The sequence below is a fragment of the Pan troglodytes genome, chromosome 15, assembly GCF_028858775.2.
Source record: "Pan troglodytes isolate AG18354 chromosome 15, NHGRI_mPanTro3-v2.0_pri, whole genome shotgun sequence".
NCBI lineage: Eukaryota > Metazoa > Chordata > Mammalia > Primates > Hominidae > Pan > Pan troglodytes.
In genome coordinates, this window is record NC_072413.2 from 56,201,677 (window position 1) to 56,216,167 (window position 14,491).

Here is a 14,491-nt window from a genome sequence, read left to right on the forward strand (position 1 = left end):
CATATTTTGATTGAATACCTAGTATTTGGGATGCCACCAGGTCTGGCAAATTCTTACTGAAAAAAATGTTGCACAGAGCCAACTATTTGTATATTTTGTTCTTTGGTTTAATTTTAACTGCCAATTACAGTTCAATTAGCCGGACGTGGTGGCATGCACCTGTAGTCCCAGCTACTCAGGAGACTAAGGTGGGAGGATTGCTTGAGTCCAGGAGGTCGAGGCTGCAGTGAGCTGTGATTGCACCACTGCAATCCAGCCTGGGCAATGGAGCAAGACTTTGTCTCTAAGTTAAAAATAAAAATTTAAATAAAAAGAAAAAGTAAAAATATATAGTTCATATTACAAACTTTGCAAATAAAGACAATGAAGAATTTTTTTCCCTATTTTCATCTTAATGGTAAAGGCATCTCTCTATTTTTTTAAATTTAACATCTTCCTCTAAATTTATGTTTCTTGACCTCTTCTTTTTTTCTTTTTTTTTTTTGAGACAGAGTCTTGCTTTATTGCCCAGGCTGGAGTGCAATGGCGTGATCTCGGCTCACTGCAACCTCCGCCTCCTGGGTTCAAGCAATTCTCCTGCCTCAGTCTCCCTTGTAGCTGAGATTACAGGCAGATGCCACAACACCCAGCTAATTTTTGTATTTTTAGTAGAGACAAGGTTTCACCATGTTGGTCAGGCTGGTTTCGAACTCCTGACCTCAGGTGATCTGCCTGCCTCGGCCTCCCAAAGTGCTGGGATTACAGGCGTGAGCCTCTGTGCCCAGCCTCTAGACCTCTTCTTTTATCCCTTTCAATTTTCCCTTCCAAAAGAGAACAAGAATAAAGAAAAATGCTTCATAATTGTCATTTTGGAATGAAACAGTTGAGCTATTTTTATTACAGTGTATTTTGGTTATTGAGTGAATTTATATAAATCAACAAACTAGTTCTTAATTACTCTCATAAAATGGTTGAGTAGGTATCACCATATAAATTAATATAATGTTCCTGTGAATTTTTTCAAATATATTTGGATATAAGGCAAATACCTTCAAATAATGACACTCATTCCGGTTTTGTTGTATTGATTTTGTTATTTTCTAGGTTCCATCTGTCTTGCTTGCTCCAAGTCATCTAATGGCTCTTCTGACGCTTGGAATTAATTCTGCCATGGTCCTAGATTGTGGATATAGGGAAAGCCTGGTGTTACCCATATCTTTTTTGTCAGCCAGCCACCTTTGCAGTTTTTACTCTACTTTAACTAAAATAATTAGGCTAATTATAAATGATTTGTATTGTACTGAACTATTTTGGGTTACTATGTACAAATATGAATTACAATGTGGAAAAAGTTCACAGGATTGTAAGACTTAAGTTTACTTTTTGTAGAAGTTATTATCATTTGGTCCCAGGATATACTCCAGGAGTATACCTCGTGAATATTATGTTCAGTTTTTAAAAGAAAAATCAGGATGTGTCAAGTTGACTAGAATAGTCAAGTTTTAAGAAAAAAATCATACAAAGAGTAATTGGAGAAACTGAAATGAGTACGTTCAATCCAGAAAGATTTCAAAACTTAATGGCAACATGAAATCAGCCTTCAAACAGCTGAAGATCTCACTGGCGTCTGTAGTCGCAGCTACTCAGGAGGCTGAGACAGGAGAGTGGCGTGAACCCGGGAGGCAGAGCTTGCAGTGAGCCGAGATCGTGCCACTGCACTCCAGCCTGGGCGACAGAGCAAGACTCTGTCTCCAAAAAAAAAAAAAAAAGAATACGTTTTTTTCTTTTCTTTTTTTTTTTTTTAAATCTCCAGAGGCTTTCATGAAGGCAGTATGCCTTAATGTTTACAAGCTTGGGTTTTAGAATCAAATACACAATAAGTGCAATGCAAATCTCAGCTAAGCTTTTTACTACTTGGTCAGGTAGCTTAATCTCTTCGGGCCTCAGTTTCTTTATCTATAAATTGGGGATTATGATATTTCCATCTCATAGAAGAGTTGTGTTAGTTGAGTGAGGTAATATATATAAAGTGTTCAGCATAGGATTTGGCACATAGTAATTTTCTCAGTACGTGCTGTGGTTTTTATATCGTTGACCATAGGCAAGAACTTACTAATAATTCAAGCTGTCCCAAAATTGAATTACTGACCATATAAACTAGTACATTTCTTTTCATTATAAATATTTAAGCAGAGTATAGATGAGCATCTCTTAGAATTGTCCTAGTGGACATTGCTTTATTGAAAAGGATGTTGACATGCATGAATGTAAGACTCTTGCAATTTTGAGATCTACATGTATATTTATTAGAAAAAATATTCATGGAAGGAAATTAAGCATCATTAACTCCTAAGGAATTTAATCAAGCAGTAGTGTTTTTTAGTATAAAGTACTTTGTGTTTAATTCTTAAAACAACCATGCAACATGAGTATTATTATTCTCATTATATAAATGAGAATATTGACAGTTGGGATGGGTAGTTGACTCCTCTTCTTATAAACATGTAGCCAGGATATAAACCCATGTTTGTTTCCAAAGCTGATGCTCTTACCAGTATACTTAGCAAACCCACAGTAAATATTGTTTACTTCCCTCTCAGCTCTGTCCTGTAGAAATATAATGTGGACCATGTATGCAATTTAGAGTGTTCTAGGCTGGGTGCTGTGGCTCACACATGTAATCCTAGCACCTTGGGAGGCTGAGGTGGGCAGATCACCTGAGGCCAAGAGTTCGAGACCAGCCTGGCCAACTTGTCAAAACCCCATCTCTACGAAAAATACAAAAATTAGCCAGGTGTGGTGGCACATGCCTGTAATCCCAGCTGCTTAGGAGGCTGAGGCACAAGAATCACTTGAACCTGGGAGGTGGAGGTTGCACTGAGCCGAGATCACACCACTGCACTCCAGTCTGGGCTACAGAGCGAGACCCTGTCTCAAAAAAAAGTTTATTAATAGAGTTTTCTAAGAGCCACATTTTAAAAGGCATGAGAAAAGATGAAATTAATAGTATATTTTATTTAACCCAATGTATTCAAAATATTCCAATATTCCATCAATACAAAAATTATAATGAGGTATTTTAGTGAGGTTTTTTGGTATTAAAACCTTCTAAATTTGGTGTGTAGCTTAGTCTTAGAGCACATCTCAATTCAGACTAGCCATATTTCATGTATTAAGTAGCTGCACAGGCCTAGTGGCTACTTTGTCAGATGCCCCAGCTGTATCTAATGAATTGTGTGTGGTCATGAGCTTATGTGTATTTTTATTCTGTTTTCTTTGATGAAGAACATGAAAAAAAAACTTACTCTTTGATTTTTCTGTAACTGTGTTAAAAATAAGAAATAAAAATTTGTCACTAAAGCATATTTAGAACACTACTGCAGAAGGTGAGGAAAATATCAAGGAAACCACATTTTATCTCCTAAAATAGTAGTATCCTTGACTGCTCTATAGATATGTGAAGGAATCCCAGTTCTAAATTGTTGGGGAGCACTACCCCTAGGAGGAAAAGCTCTTCACAAGTAAGTTTCTTGGAATTTAACACATTCATTTCACCTGTGCCACAAAAACAGTTGCTAATCTGTTTGTTGATCAGTGATCAATAGAGGGCTTGTGATACGGACAGTGAATTTTATTCATTCCACCCTCTATTAGCTTCGAGTATATTCATTTTTTAAGAATAAACCAGTTTTTTTAATTTTTAATTTTTGTGGGTACATAGTAGGTGTATATATTTATGAGGTACCTGGGATGTTTTGATACAGGCATGCAATGAGAAATAAGCACATCATAGAGAATGGGGTATCCATCTCGTCAAGCATTTATCCTTTGAGTTACAAACAATCCAGTTACACTCTTTACATGATTTTAAAATGTACAATTAAGTTATTATTGTCTATAGTCACCCTGTGGTGCTATTAAATAGTAGGTCTTACTGTTTCTATTTTTTTGTACCCATTAATTATCCTCACCTCCCTTGTATCCCTCCACTATCCTCCCTGGCCTCTGGTAGCCATCTTTCTACTCTCTATGTCCATGAGTTACATTGTTTTGCTGTTTAGATCCCACAAATAACTGAGCACATATAATATTGGTCTTTCTATGCATGGCTTATTTCACTTAACATAATGATCTCCAGTTCCATCAATGTTGTTGCAAATGACTGGATCTCATTCTTTTTTATAGCTGAATAGTATTCCATTGTGTATATGTACCCCATTTTTTTCTTTTTTTTTTTTTAACTTTTATTAAGTTTAGAGATACAAGTGCAGGTTTATTACATAGGTAAACTTATGTCATGGGGAAGACCTTTATTATTATTATTATTGAAATGGAGTCTCGCTCTGTCACCCAGGCTGGAGTGCAGAGGCATGATCTCGGCTCACCGCAACCTCCGCCGCCTGGTTTCAAGCGATTCTCCTGCCTCAGCCTCCCGAGTAGCTGGGACTACAGGCGTGCGCCGCCACGCCTGGCTAATTTTGGTATTTTTAGTAGAGATAGAGTTTTGCCATGTTGTCCAGGCTGTTCTCAAACTCCTGACCTCAGGTGATCCACCCGCCTCAGCCTCCCAGAGTGCTGGGATTACAGGCGTGAGCCACCGTGCCTGGCAGGAAGATCATTTTTATTTAAATCATAATAATCGGGCTGGGTGTGGTGGCTCACACCTGTAATCCCAGCACTCTGGGAGGCCAAGGCAGCTGGATCACCTGAGGTCAGGAGTTCAAGACCAGCCTGGCCAACATGGCAAAACCCTATCTCTACTAAAAATACAAAACTTAGCCGGGCATGGTGGCGGGCACCTGTAATCCCAGCTACTCGAGAGGCTGAGGCAGGAGAATCACATGAACCTAGGAGGTGAATGTTGCAGTGAACTGGGATTGCGCCACTTCACTCCAGCCTGGGCAACAGAGTAAGACTGTCTCCAAAAAAAAAATCATAATAATCTATTATGTAGTTGAAAGTATCAAATAAGGATATCAGTTTCAATATTTTCATTCCAGTAACTTTTTTTTTTAATTTCAGAGAGTTGGAAACTCAACTATTGGAACAATGTACTGTTGACACAAGTGTTGCTAAAGAAGAGAGCCTTCCCTCAGTGATGGGTAAATTCATTTTAAGTGGTTTAGGAGTGGTTTACACTCTCTTTTTGTTCTTCAACTTGTATTTTAGTCTTTGCTCCATTGCATGATTATTCTCTTTTCTCCCCATGCCACTCTGATCGTACTGCTTCAACTATAAGCTCACCATTGAACTTTTAATCACTAAATTCAATAGTTTGATTTTAGTCATCCTTTCCAGAACTTTTGACATTGTGGATCATCATGTACTCTTGAATGCTTTCTTCTCCTTGGCTTTCAGGATTCTTTTTTTTAGTGGTTGTCTATTATTTCCCCAAATATTCCTATGGCTTCCTCTGCTCTTGCTTTCTCTACTTGTATTCGACTAGGGATCTAGTGTTTGTTCCTTCTTTTTCTCTACTGGCTTTTTAACTGTGATCTTATCTACTCCCACAACTTCTACATCTGCATGCTGTTGATTCTGAAATGTGTCACTGGGCCTGATCCTTCTTCTGAACTTGATATTCATATTTCCAACTGATTATTAGAGACTGTGCACGTCTCTAGGCACCTCAAACTTAAGATTTCCAAAAGTGAATACATTATGTCTTTCCTCAAATTCATTTCAATTATTAGATAAAGGTAATATTTTCCTTGTCTCCCGTTTTACAAAACTGGGAGTTAGCCTTTCAATTCTTCAGAAATCTCTTTCAGATCTCATTTTTCTTTCTTTCTTTCTTTCTTTTTTTAACCTTCCACACCATTGAACACCCGAGAGCAAAGACATTGTTTTAATCTAGGCCCTCATTTCTTAGATTATTACAGAAGTCTACTCTGGATGGATTCGGTCTGTTTCACACTGTTGCCAGGAATAACTTTCCGCAAATATTTTTATGTTTTTGAGACAGGATCTCACTCTGTTGCCCAGACTGGAGGGCAGTGGCGCGATCTTGGCTCACTGCAGTCTCCACCTCCTAGGCTCAAGCCATCCTCCAGTCTCAGCCTCCTGAGTAGCTGGGACTACAGGAGCAAGCCACCACACCCAGCTAATTTTTGGGGGGTACATTTTGTAGAGATGGGGTTTTGCCATGTCGCCTAGGCTGGTCTCGAACTCCTGAGCTCAAGCAATCCACCAGCCCCCGCCTCCCAAAATGCTGGGATTACAGCCTGAGCCACTGTGCCCAGCCAATTTTTCACAAAATAAATATAAATACATTGCTCTTTTGCTTGAGAATTTTTGTAAGCTCCTACAAGTTAAAATCCAAATTATCTGTTGGATATAAATGTTTCTTCAAAATCTGAGTTTGTTCTACCTCTTATCCTTAGATCACTAAACTTTATCCTTTGCTCCTTATTAAAGCTACAGTAAATTTCTTACAGTTGTCGAGGCACCGTGAGTCCTAGCACAGCCCTGTGCCTTCGTTTATTCTTTTTCTTTCCCTGGGATGTTTTTCTTTGCCTAGTTTGGTTTTTGATCCCTCTGCATGACTCAGCTGGAATGTCATCTTAATGGTGAAGCCTTCCTCATCTTCCCTAAGCAGAATAAATTGCTCCTCTCTGTTAAGCCCTTGGCAGTAATTTATTATAGCACATATGACACATTCTCATTTGCCTCTTAACTCACTTGTTTCCCCCAGGAGACTTTGACGATCCCTGTCTTATTTATTTTTCAATCTGCAGCACCTAGTATAGTGCTAGGGCATTGAATATATGTTGGAAAGCGAGATTTTTGCGACACTTAGGCATACCTATGTTTTCCTGTTGTTCCCTATTGATAGTTAAGTTAATAGCATTTTTCATTCTGTAGATCCAATTATAGCTTTCAAATTCCAGATAACTTTGTGATGTCTTAGTATATTTTGGTGACAGGTAATTTATAAAAGGTCTTCAAAGATAATAAATTCAGTGTAGCATCCCAAGATGTTCTTTGTAAAGGTCTTTAAACCCAATAATATTTCCATAAAATTATAAATGATACATTCTTGGATATTCTTTTTCTAGTCAACCTTGTACTGATTCTAACCTTTCCTTTTAATACTCACAATCTGAGTCTGTGATAGCCATGCAGTCCTACAAAATTGTGGAATCAAATCATACAAATATTTGCTGAAGCACCCACTTAGTAGGATCAGAAATGCAAATACGGCTGGGCACGGTGGCTCACGCCTGTAATCCTGGCACTTTGGGATGCCAAGGTGAGTGGGTCACTTGAGGTCAAGAGTTCGAGACCAGCCTGACCAGTATGGTGAAACCCTGTTTCTACATAAAAAAAAAAAAATTAGCTGGGCATGGTGGCTAATCCTGTAATCCCAGCTACTCGGGAGGCTGAGGCAGGAGAATCGCTTGAACCCGGGAGGCGGAGATTGCAGTGAGCCGAGATCGAGCCATTGCACTCCAACCTGGGTGACAGAGGGAGACTCCGTCTCAAAAAAAAAAAAAAAAGAAAAAGAAATGCAAACAAATTTAAAATGTCTCTTTTCCAGGTTCTTAGCAAAGATTATATGCAAGTCTGAGATATGCTTGAGTATTCTTAAGTGAATTTTGAATGAGCCTCTTTCATTTAGTGTTTAGAACTTAGTTTAAAAAAGAATGAATATATCATAGTAACTCAAAAAGGCTAACCTAAGTACACTGATTGGAAAAATGTACAGTTTAAATTATATACCAATATGTTATGCTTCTTATTTTCCTAACTGAAATGTAAGCATTTTTTTTAGAGCCAGAGCCAGGGAATGCCTCTTGTTTCTAGTCTTTACTTGCAAAATTTAAATAGTTATAATTATTTGCCCCTTATGATTAAGGAGCTCCTTCCCAAAGCAGCATCTACTCTTAGCTAAATTAAACTATTTCCAGGCCTGCCTTACATTTGCCTAAAGAAAACAGTTTCTCATATTACCAAAGTTCTTTGACACGTTAAAATTTATATAAATGTTCCGAGAGAGCATTGAAGTTGTGGAATGCTGTAGGTTTTAGCACTTATTTTTAAATTGCAGGTTCTTACAGTCAAGTTACATTTCTCTCATCTATTTATAATCAGGATTAAATCTTCTGGCATATCTTTATCCTCTTGATTAATTTTAACACTTAAAGATAGGAAATCTTCAAAAATTTTTTATCATGTACTGGCCCCACAGGTAAAATAAAACTTCGAACATGTTATCTTTAGTATGTCTGTTTATTTATAAACCATATATGTACTATTGTTACTATATTATGAAACACAAAAGTAAGCCTTTGGAAAGGATGAGATAATAAAGGTAAAATAATAAATAATTCTAAACTTATACTTACTAAAGATAAAAATCTTTTGCAATATAATTAAATATTAAATATGCTTTTTTTTTTAATTATGGCTTAACATTTTAATGGTGTGGTTTCTAAGTTTACCTAATTTTAATGGCTCTCAGAACTGAAAGTTATAGTTGACAACAAATGTAGATCCAGGTGGAGGAAGGCCATAATTATGCTTATTAAATAATGATTTATTTTTCAGCTATAGATGTCTATCTTCCCTGATATCAATAATTTATTCTTATAAATCAATGAAAATATTTTTGCATATTTTACAATGGGTTAAAATTTATTTATTTATTTATTTTTTTGAGACGGAGTTTCACTCTTTTTGCCCAGGCTGGAGTGCAATGGCATGATCTTGGCTTACCCCAAACTCCTCCCGAGTTCAAGCGATTCTCCTGCCTCATTCTCCTGAGTAGCTGGGATTACAGGCATGCACCACCACACCCAGCTTTTTGTATTTTTAGTAGAGACAAGGTTTCTCCATGTTGGTCAGGCTGGTCTTGAACTCCCGACCTCAGGTGATCGGCCCACCTTGGCCTTCCATAGCGCTGGGATTACAGGCGTGAGCCACTGCGCCTGGCCCCAAAGTTAAAAATTCTTAGTTTCGAAGACTTTAAGTTAGAAAATTTTGTTTCTGAGACAGATTTTTGGCAACAAAATTTTATAACAATGGTAATATATCCAAACCAAAGGCTCCCTGTATTGCATGAAGGTAGATATACTTGGTATCTTTAGCTGAACTTTGAATGAGCCTCTTTCATTTAGTATTTAGAACCTAATTCAAAAAAGAATGAATAAGTACTTTCTCAGTTGTTTTTTAAATGTCACCTTTACCTTGAAGGACAAGATTAAAAGATTGTGTGTGGTACTTTTTAAAAATATGTTAGCACATTACTGACAACTATTTATTATCACCAGAAAGATAAACTTGAAACTTCAATTTTTTGCTTCAATTTCCATGGTTTGTCTTGGCTTTGAATGATGATATTTCTTCCCTAAAACAAAATTAAATTTTTCTGTTAGACTTTTTGAGAAAATTATAGTAGTTGTATTTTTAAAATTTTTTCTAAATTGAAAAATAGAAATGTGAAGGCAATTTAATAGACTGTTTTTAATTATTATTAAAGTTTTATAATTCTAAATGAAATATTTGTTTTAGGTTCAGTTCCGGAAGGTGTCTTAGAGGACATTAAAGGTAAACTAAGTTCTCATTTTTGTCCCTTTCATCCTTAAGTGTTACTTTGGAGGGCATATGCTTCTAAACATTTACACAGATAGAAAATATATTCATAATGTAATATCCTAAAAGTATTTAATATATAGGTTATGGGATACTCTAAGTACAAATTCCACTTTTTTTTCACACTTAGGGAAGCTGTGGCATAGGGATGATGTGTTCCTGAAGCAGCTTCTCAATTGTATACAGAGTATACAGGGTTACCAGGGAACTAGTATTTTGCAGTGTGAAAGAACAGTTAAATTGCTTAAGAAAGCTACTGGTTTGATGTAGTATAATGTTTTTTACTCTAGTTTTCTTTATACATTTTTCTAAGAACTTCCGGAATTGTGACCAAAGTACTACACAGTACATTGTTTTCACCTAAGTGAGATTTATTGCTTCTACTTTGCTAGGGTGAATTTCTATGATAATGTTCAAATTGGGTTTTCTGGTATTTTTATTCACTAAAATAAAATACATTTAAAATATAATCTTCAATACTTGGCATGTCATTAATGTTAATAATTTAGGATGTTTAATAGATAGACAGTAATGGATTTTAGAGTTAAAAGAGAGCTGGAGATAATCTAATACAGTTGGGGCTGTGAAATGTTATTTGTTCAGTGTCACACAAGTAGGTAGGGTTAGAGCTCAGGCTACAAAATAGATCTTGCTTTCCATTATATTACCTATTATCTTTTATGTGTTTTAATTACCTAAATTCTTTTCAATTGTTATAAAATTTCAATCATTTGTAATGCTTATTACAGTAGTTCAAATAATACAGAAATATCTCAGGTAAAATGGTTTCCTTTCCTCTCTTCCATTTCTATCCTCCATGATATAACAATTGTTGACCATGTGGAGTGTTTTCTTTTCATATGACCTCCAACCTGTGAAAAGATGTGTAACTCTTCCATTAGTCGGGGAGACATCAGATTGGCAAAAATTTGAAAGACATCTGGTATTAGTGAGATTGTAGGAAAATGGATGTTTATTATTAGTAGTAAGGATTGCAAACTAACCTTTTTGGAAAGCAGTCTGGCATATTTATGAAAATTCAAAGTGTTGCATCCCATCTAAAAAGTGTTATTGCATGAAGTTTGGTAACTTCATTATAAGGAATGTTATGTAGCTGTTAAGAGCTAGAGTATTGTTTTGGAAGAAGGTCCATAATGTTAAGGAAGAAAGCATGTTGTTGAAGGTATATTCAGTAGAAACCCTTTCTGTTAAAAACAAATATGCAGGGGCTGGGCGCGGTGGCTCATGACTGTAATCCCAGCACTTTGGGAGGCCGAGGTGGGCGGATCACGAGGTCAAAAGATCGAGACCATTCTGGCCAACATGGTGAAACCCCGTCTCTACTAAAAAGTACAAAAATTAGCTGGGCGTGGTGGCACTCGCCTGTAGTCCCAGCTACTCAGGAGGCTGAGGCAGGAGAATTGCTTGAACCTGGGAGGCGGAGGTTGCAGTGAGCCAAGATAGCGCCACTGCACTCCAGCCTGGCAGCAGAGCGAGACTCTAAAAAAAAAAAAAAAAAAAAATGCAGGCTGGGTGTAGTGGCTGGCCCCTGTAATCCTAGCACTTTGGGAGGCCAAGGCAGGTGAATCACTTGAGCCCAGGAGTTCAAGACCAGCCTGGACAACGTGATGAACCCTGTCTCTACAAAAAATACAAAAATTAACCAAGTGTGGTGGTACAGACCTATAGTCCCAGCTATTTAGAGGGGCTGAGGTGGGAGGATCACTTGAGCCTGGGATCTCCTGGTGGAGGCTGCAGTGAGGCAAGTTCAGACCACTGCACTCTAGCTTGGGTGACAGAGCAAGACTGTCTCAAAAGAAAACAAAAACAAAAACTAATATGCAGCATACACATATTCATTGTATTGTGTGATCTTGAACTGGGATGCAGAGGTTGCAGTGAGCCAAGATCACGCCATTGGACTCCAGCGTGGATGACAGAGTGAAACTCTGTCTCAAAAAAATAAAAATAAAACTACAAAAAATTAGCCAGGCATGGTGGTGCACACCTGTAGTCCCAGCTACTTGGGAGGCTGAGGTAGGAGGATCACTTGAACCCCAGAGGCGGAGGTTGCAGTGAGCTAAGATTGCGCCACTGCACTCCAGCCTGGGCAAGTCAGTCTCGACTCCATCTCAAAAACAAAAAAAAGATCTCAAGGCTAGGTATTTACTTTGCTTAGATAGTCACGAGAACTTGAATAAAATATAAAACATATAAGTAGCTTTAGCGCCTAGCTCACTGTCTAGCATAGTAGCATATTGTGGATTCTCAACACATGTGTTTTGAATTTGTGAATGCAATTCACTACATAATGTATTATGAAAAGAATTGTGTATAATATATATCATATCAATATGTATTATATCATATATATTATACATAATTCTTTTCATAATATATGGCTAACATGCTTTACAAGTAATACAACCAAGTTGTCAGATTTCTTGCATTTAACATCAATTTTGTCTCTACTTTAAAAAAGGTATTCCTTAACTACCTTGAAATAATTTTAAGCAGCTTATTATAAAAAATACTTTGCAATAGAATTTTTAAAAGAAAAAGTTTTCAAAATGCAAAAAGTAAAGTGATATAGTAGAAAGAAAGTGGTAGTGTTGGGGTGTGCTAATGAGGAACAATCATTACAAAAAGCCCAAAACTAAGGAATGTTAAATTGCAACTAAGAGCAAAATTTGGCATTGTACCAGCCAGGTGCAGTGGCCCATGCCTGTAATCCCAGCACTTTGGGAGGCCAAGGCAGGTGGATCACTTGAGGTCAGGAGTTCGAGACCAGCCTGACCAATATGGCGAAACCCTGTCTCTACTAAAAATACAAAAATTAGCTGGGCATGGTAGCGTGTGCCTGTAATCCCAGCTACTTGGGTGGCTGAGGTATGAGAATCGCATGAACTCAGGAGGCGGAGGTTGCAGTGTGCCGAGATCACGCCACTGCACTCCAGTCTGGGCAATAGAGTGAGACTCTGTCAGAAAAAAAAAAAAAAAAAAATTGGCGTTGTGTTCTGACCAACCAACATTTTTATTAATTTTATTTCTTTTTTTTTCCAATTTCTTTTTGGTAACATCTTTTCACAACAAGATTCCTTAAAAAGAATCAGACAGAGAGAGGGAGAAAGAAAATCTGGTTTAAAGAAATATGCTATTCAGTTAGAATAGCTACATTTTTATGATGGTAAAATTAATTTTTATTGTGGTCCTCCTTATACAAGAGATATCAAACAACAGTTTCCTCAAAGGTGATTTTTTTTAAATGAGGTTTTATACAAGATGAATGTACAACATGTTTTATGACACCTTAGTCAATGAAAAAGGTTGTTTTTTTGTTTTGTTTTGTTCTGGTTTGTTTTTTTCTTTGAGATGGAGTTTCACTTTTGTTGCCCAGGCTGGAGTGCAGTGGCGCGATCTCGGCTCACTGCAACCTCCACCTCCCGGGTTCAAGCAATTCTCCTGCCTCCTCCTCCGGAGCAGCTGGGATTACAGGCACCCACCACCACGCCCGGCTAATTTTTTGTATTTTTAGTAGAGATGGGGTTTCGCCCTGTTGGGCAGGCTGGTCTCGAACTCCTGACCTCAGGTGATCCGCCTGCCTCGGCCTCCCAAAGTGCTGGGATTACAGGCGTGAGCCACTGCACCTGGCCAAAACAGGTTTTTTAATGAACAAATTATTGTTAGCTAACTAAAGATGGGAATAGAGTTTATAAAATCCAAAGGAATAGATGATGAGCATGTTCACTTGAATAGAATTGTTTTAACTGGGGTGTAGGTACACTCTGTTCAATTATAATAACTAGCCATAATAAGGTCTCCTTTTCTTCCTTAAAGCGCGTACTTGCTTTGTAAGTGATCTGAAGCGAGGACTAAAAATCCAAGCAGCAAAATTTAATATTGATGGGAATAATGAGGTAAGTTTAAAAAAAAAAAAAGGCATCTTTTTGCAAAGGTTACAACATGTGTGGACTTATGTTTATGATATTTATATTTCAGCGTCCCTCCCCACCCCCAAATGTTGACTATCCATTAGATGGAGAGAAGATTTTACATATCCTTGGATCAATCAGGTTAGATCTTAAATTTTTACGGCAAAGTAGTAAACTAAAATAAACTTTTGGCTTTTAAAAATATTTGTATGAGCCTTTATTTCACTATTGCCATTTTAACAGTTCAGTGTTTATTGTTAAGCCTCATTATTCATGATTAATTTTATTCAGCTTTTTTTTTTTGAGACAAGGTCTTGCTGTGTTGCCCAGGCTGGAGTGCAGTGGCACGATCTCGGCTCACTGTAACCTTCATCTCCTAGGTCCAAGCAATTCTCCTGCCTCAGCCTCCCAAGTAGCTGGGATTACAGGTGCCTGCCACCGTGCCTGGCTAATTTTTGTATTTTTTAGTAGAGACAGGGTTCCGCCATGTTAGCCAGGTTGGTCTCAAACTCCTGACCTCAGGTGATCCGCCTACCTTGGCCTCCAGCCGTGCTGAGATTATAGGCATGAGCCACTGTGCCCGGCCTATTCAGCTTTTTAAATGTTTAAAAATTAAAAAAAAATTATCTCCTATTTATCAAGGTAATTGAGAATTAGTTCTCATAAATACAAGAATTAGCCACCACCATGACTGGCTAATTTTTGTATTTTTAGTAGAGATGGGTTTCACCATGTTGGCAAGGCTGGTCTCGAACTCCTGACCTCAGGTGATCCACCCGCCTTGGCCTCCCAAAGTGCTGGGATTACAGGCGTGAGCCACCGTGCCTGGCTGGTAGTTCACACTTGCAACCCCAGCACTTTGGGAGGTGGAGGTGGGAGGATACCTTGAGCCCAAAAGTTCGAGACCCTGCCTCTACAAAAAAAAATTTTTTTTTTAATTAGCCAGGCATAGTGGTACACATCTATAGTCCTAGCCTTTAGGAAGC

The 14,491-nt window shown here is 37.7% G+C and overlaps 1 protein-coding gene across 3 annotated transcripts in view; it reads left to right on the plus strand.

Moving 5' to 3' along the window:
- The window catches only part of ACTR10 (actin related protein 10), a 33,232-nt gene that overhangs the window by 10,099 nt on the left and 8,642 nt on the right, over positions 1-14,491 (plus strand). Inside the window, exons 5-10 of one of the 3 annotated variants that reach the window (XM_509972.7) lie at positions 1,084-1,191; positions 3,433-3,500; positions 5,002-5,081; positions 9,493-9,528; positions 13,411-13,490; positions 13,573-13,646. In XM_509972.7, coding sequence (XP_509972.5) covers positions 1,084-1,191; positions 3,433-3,500; positions 5,002-5,081; positions 9,493-9,528; positions 13,411-13,490; positions 13,573-13,646 — 446 coding nt within the window. The remainder of the gene's footprint in view (positions 1-1,083; positions 1,192-3,432; positions 3,501-5,001; positions 5,082-9,492; positions 9,529-13,410; positions 13,491-13,572; positions 13,647-14,491) is intronic. The other 2 variants (XM_016926144.3, XM_016926143.3) reach the window with 2 other exon arrangements.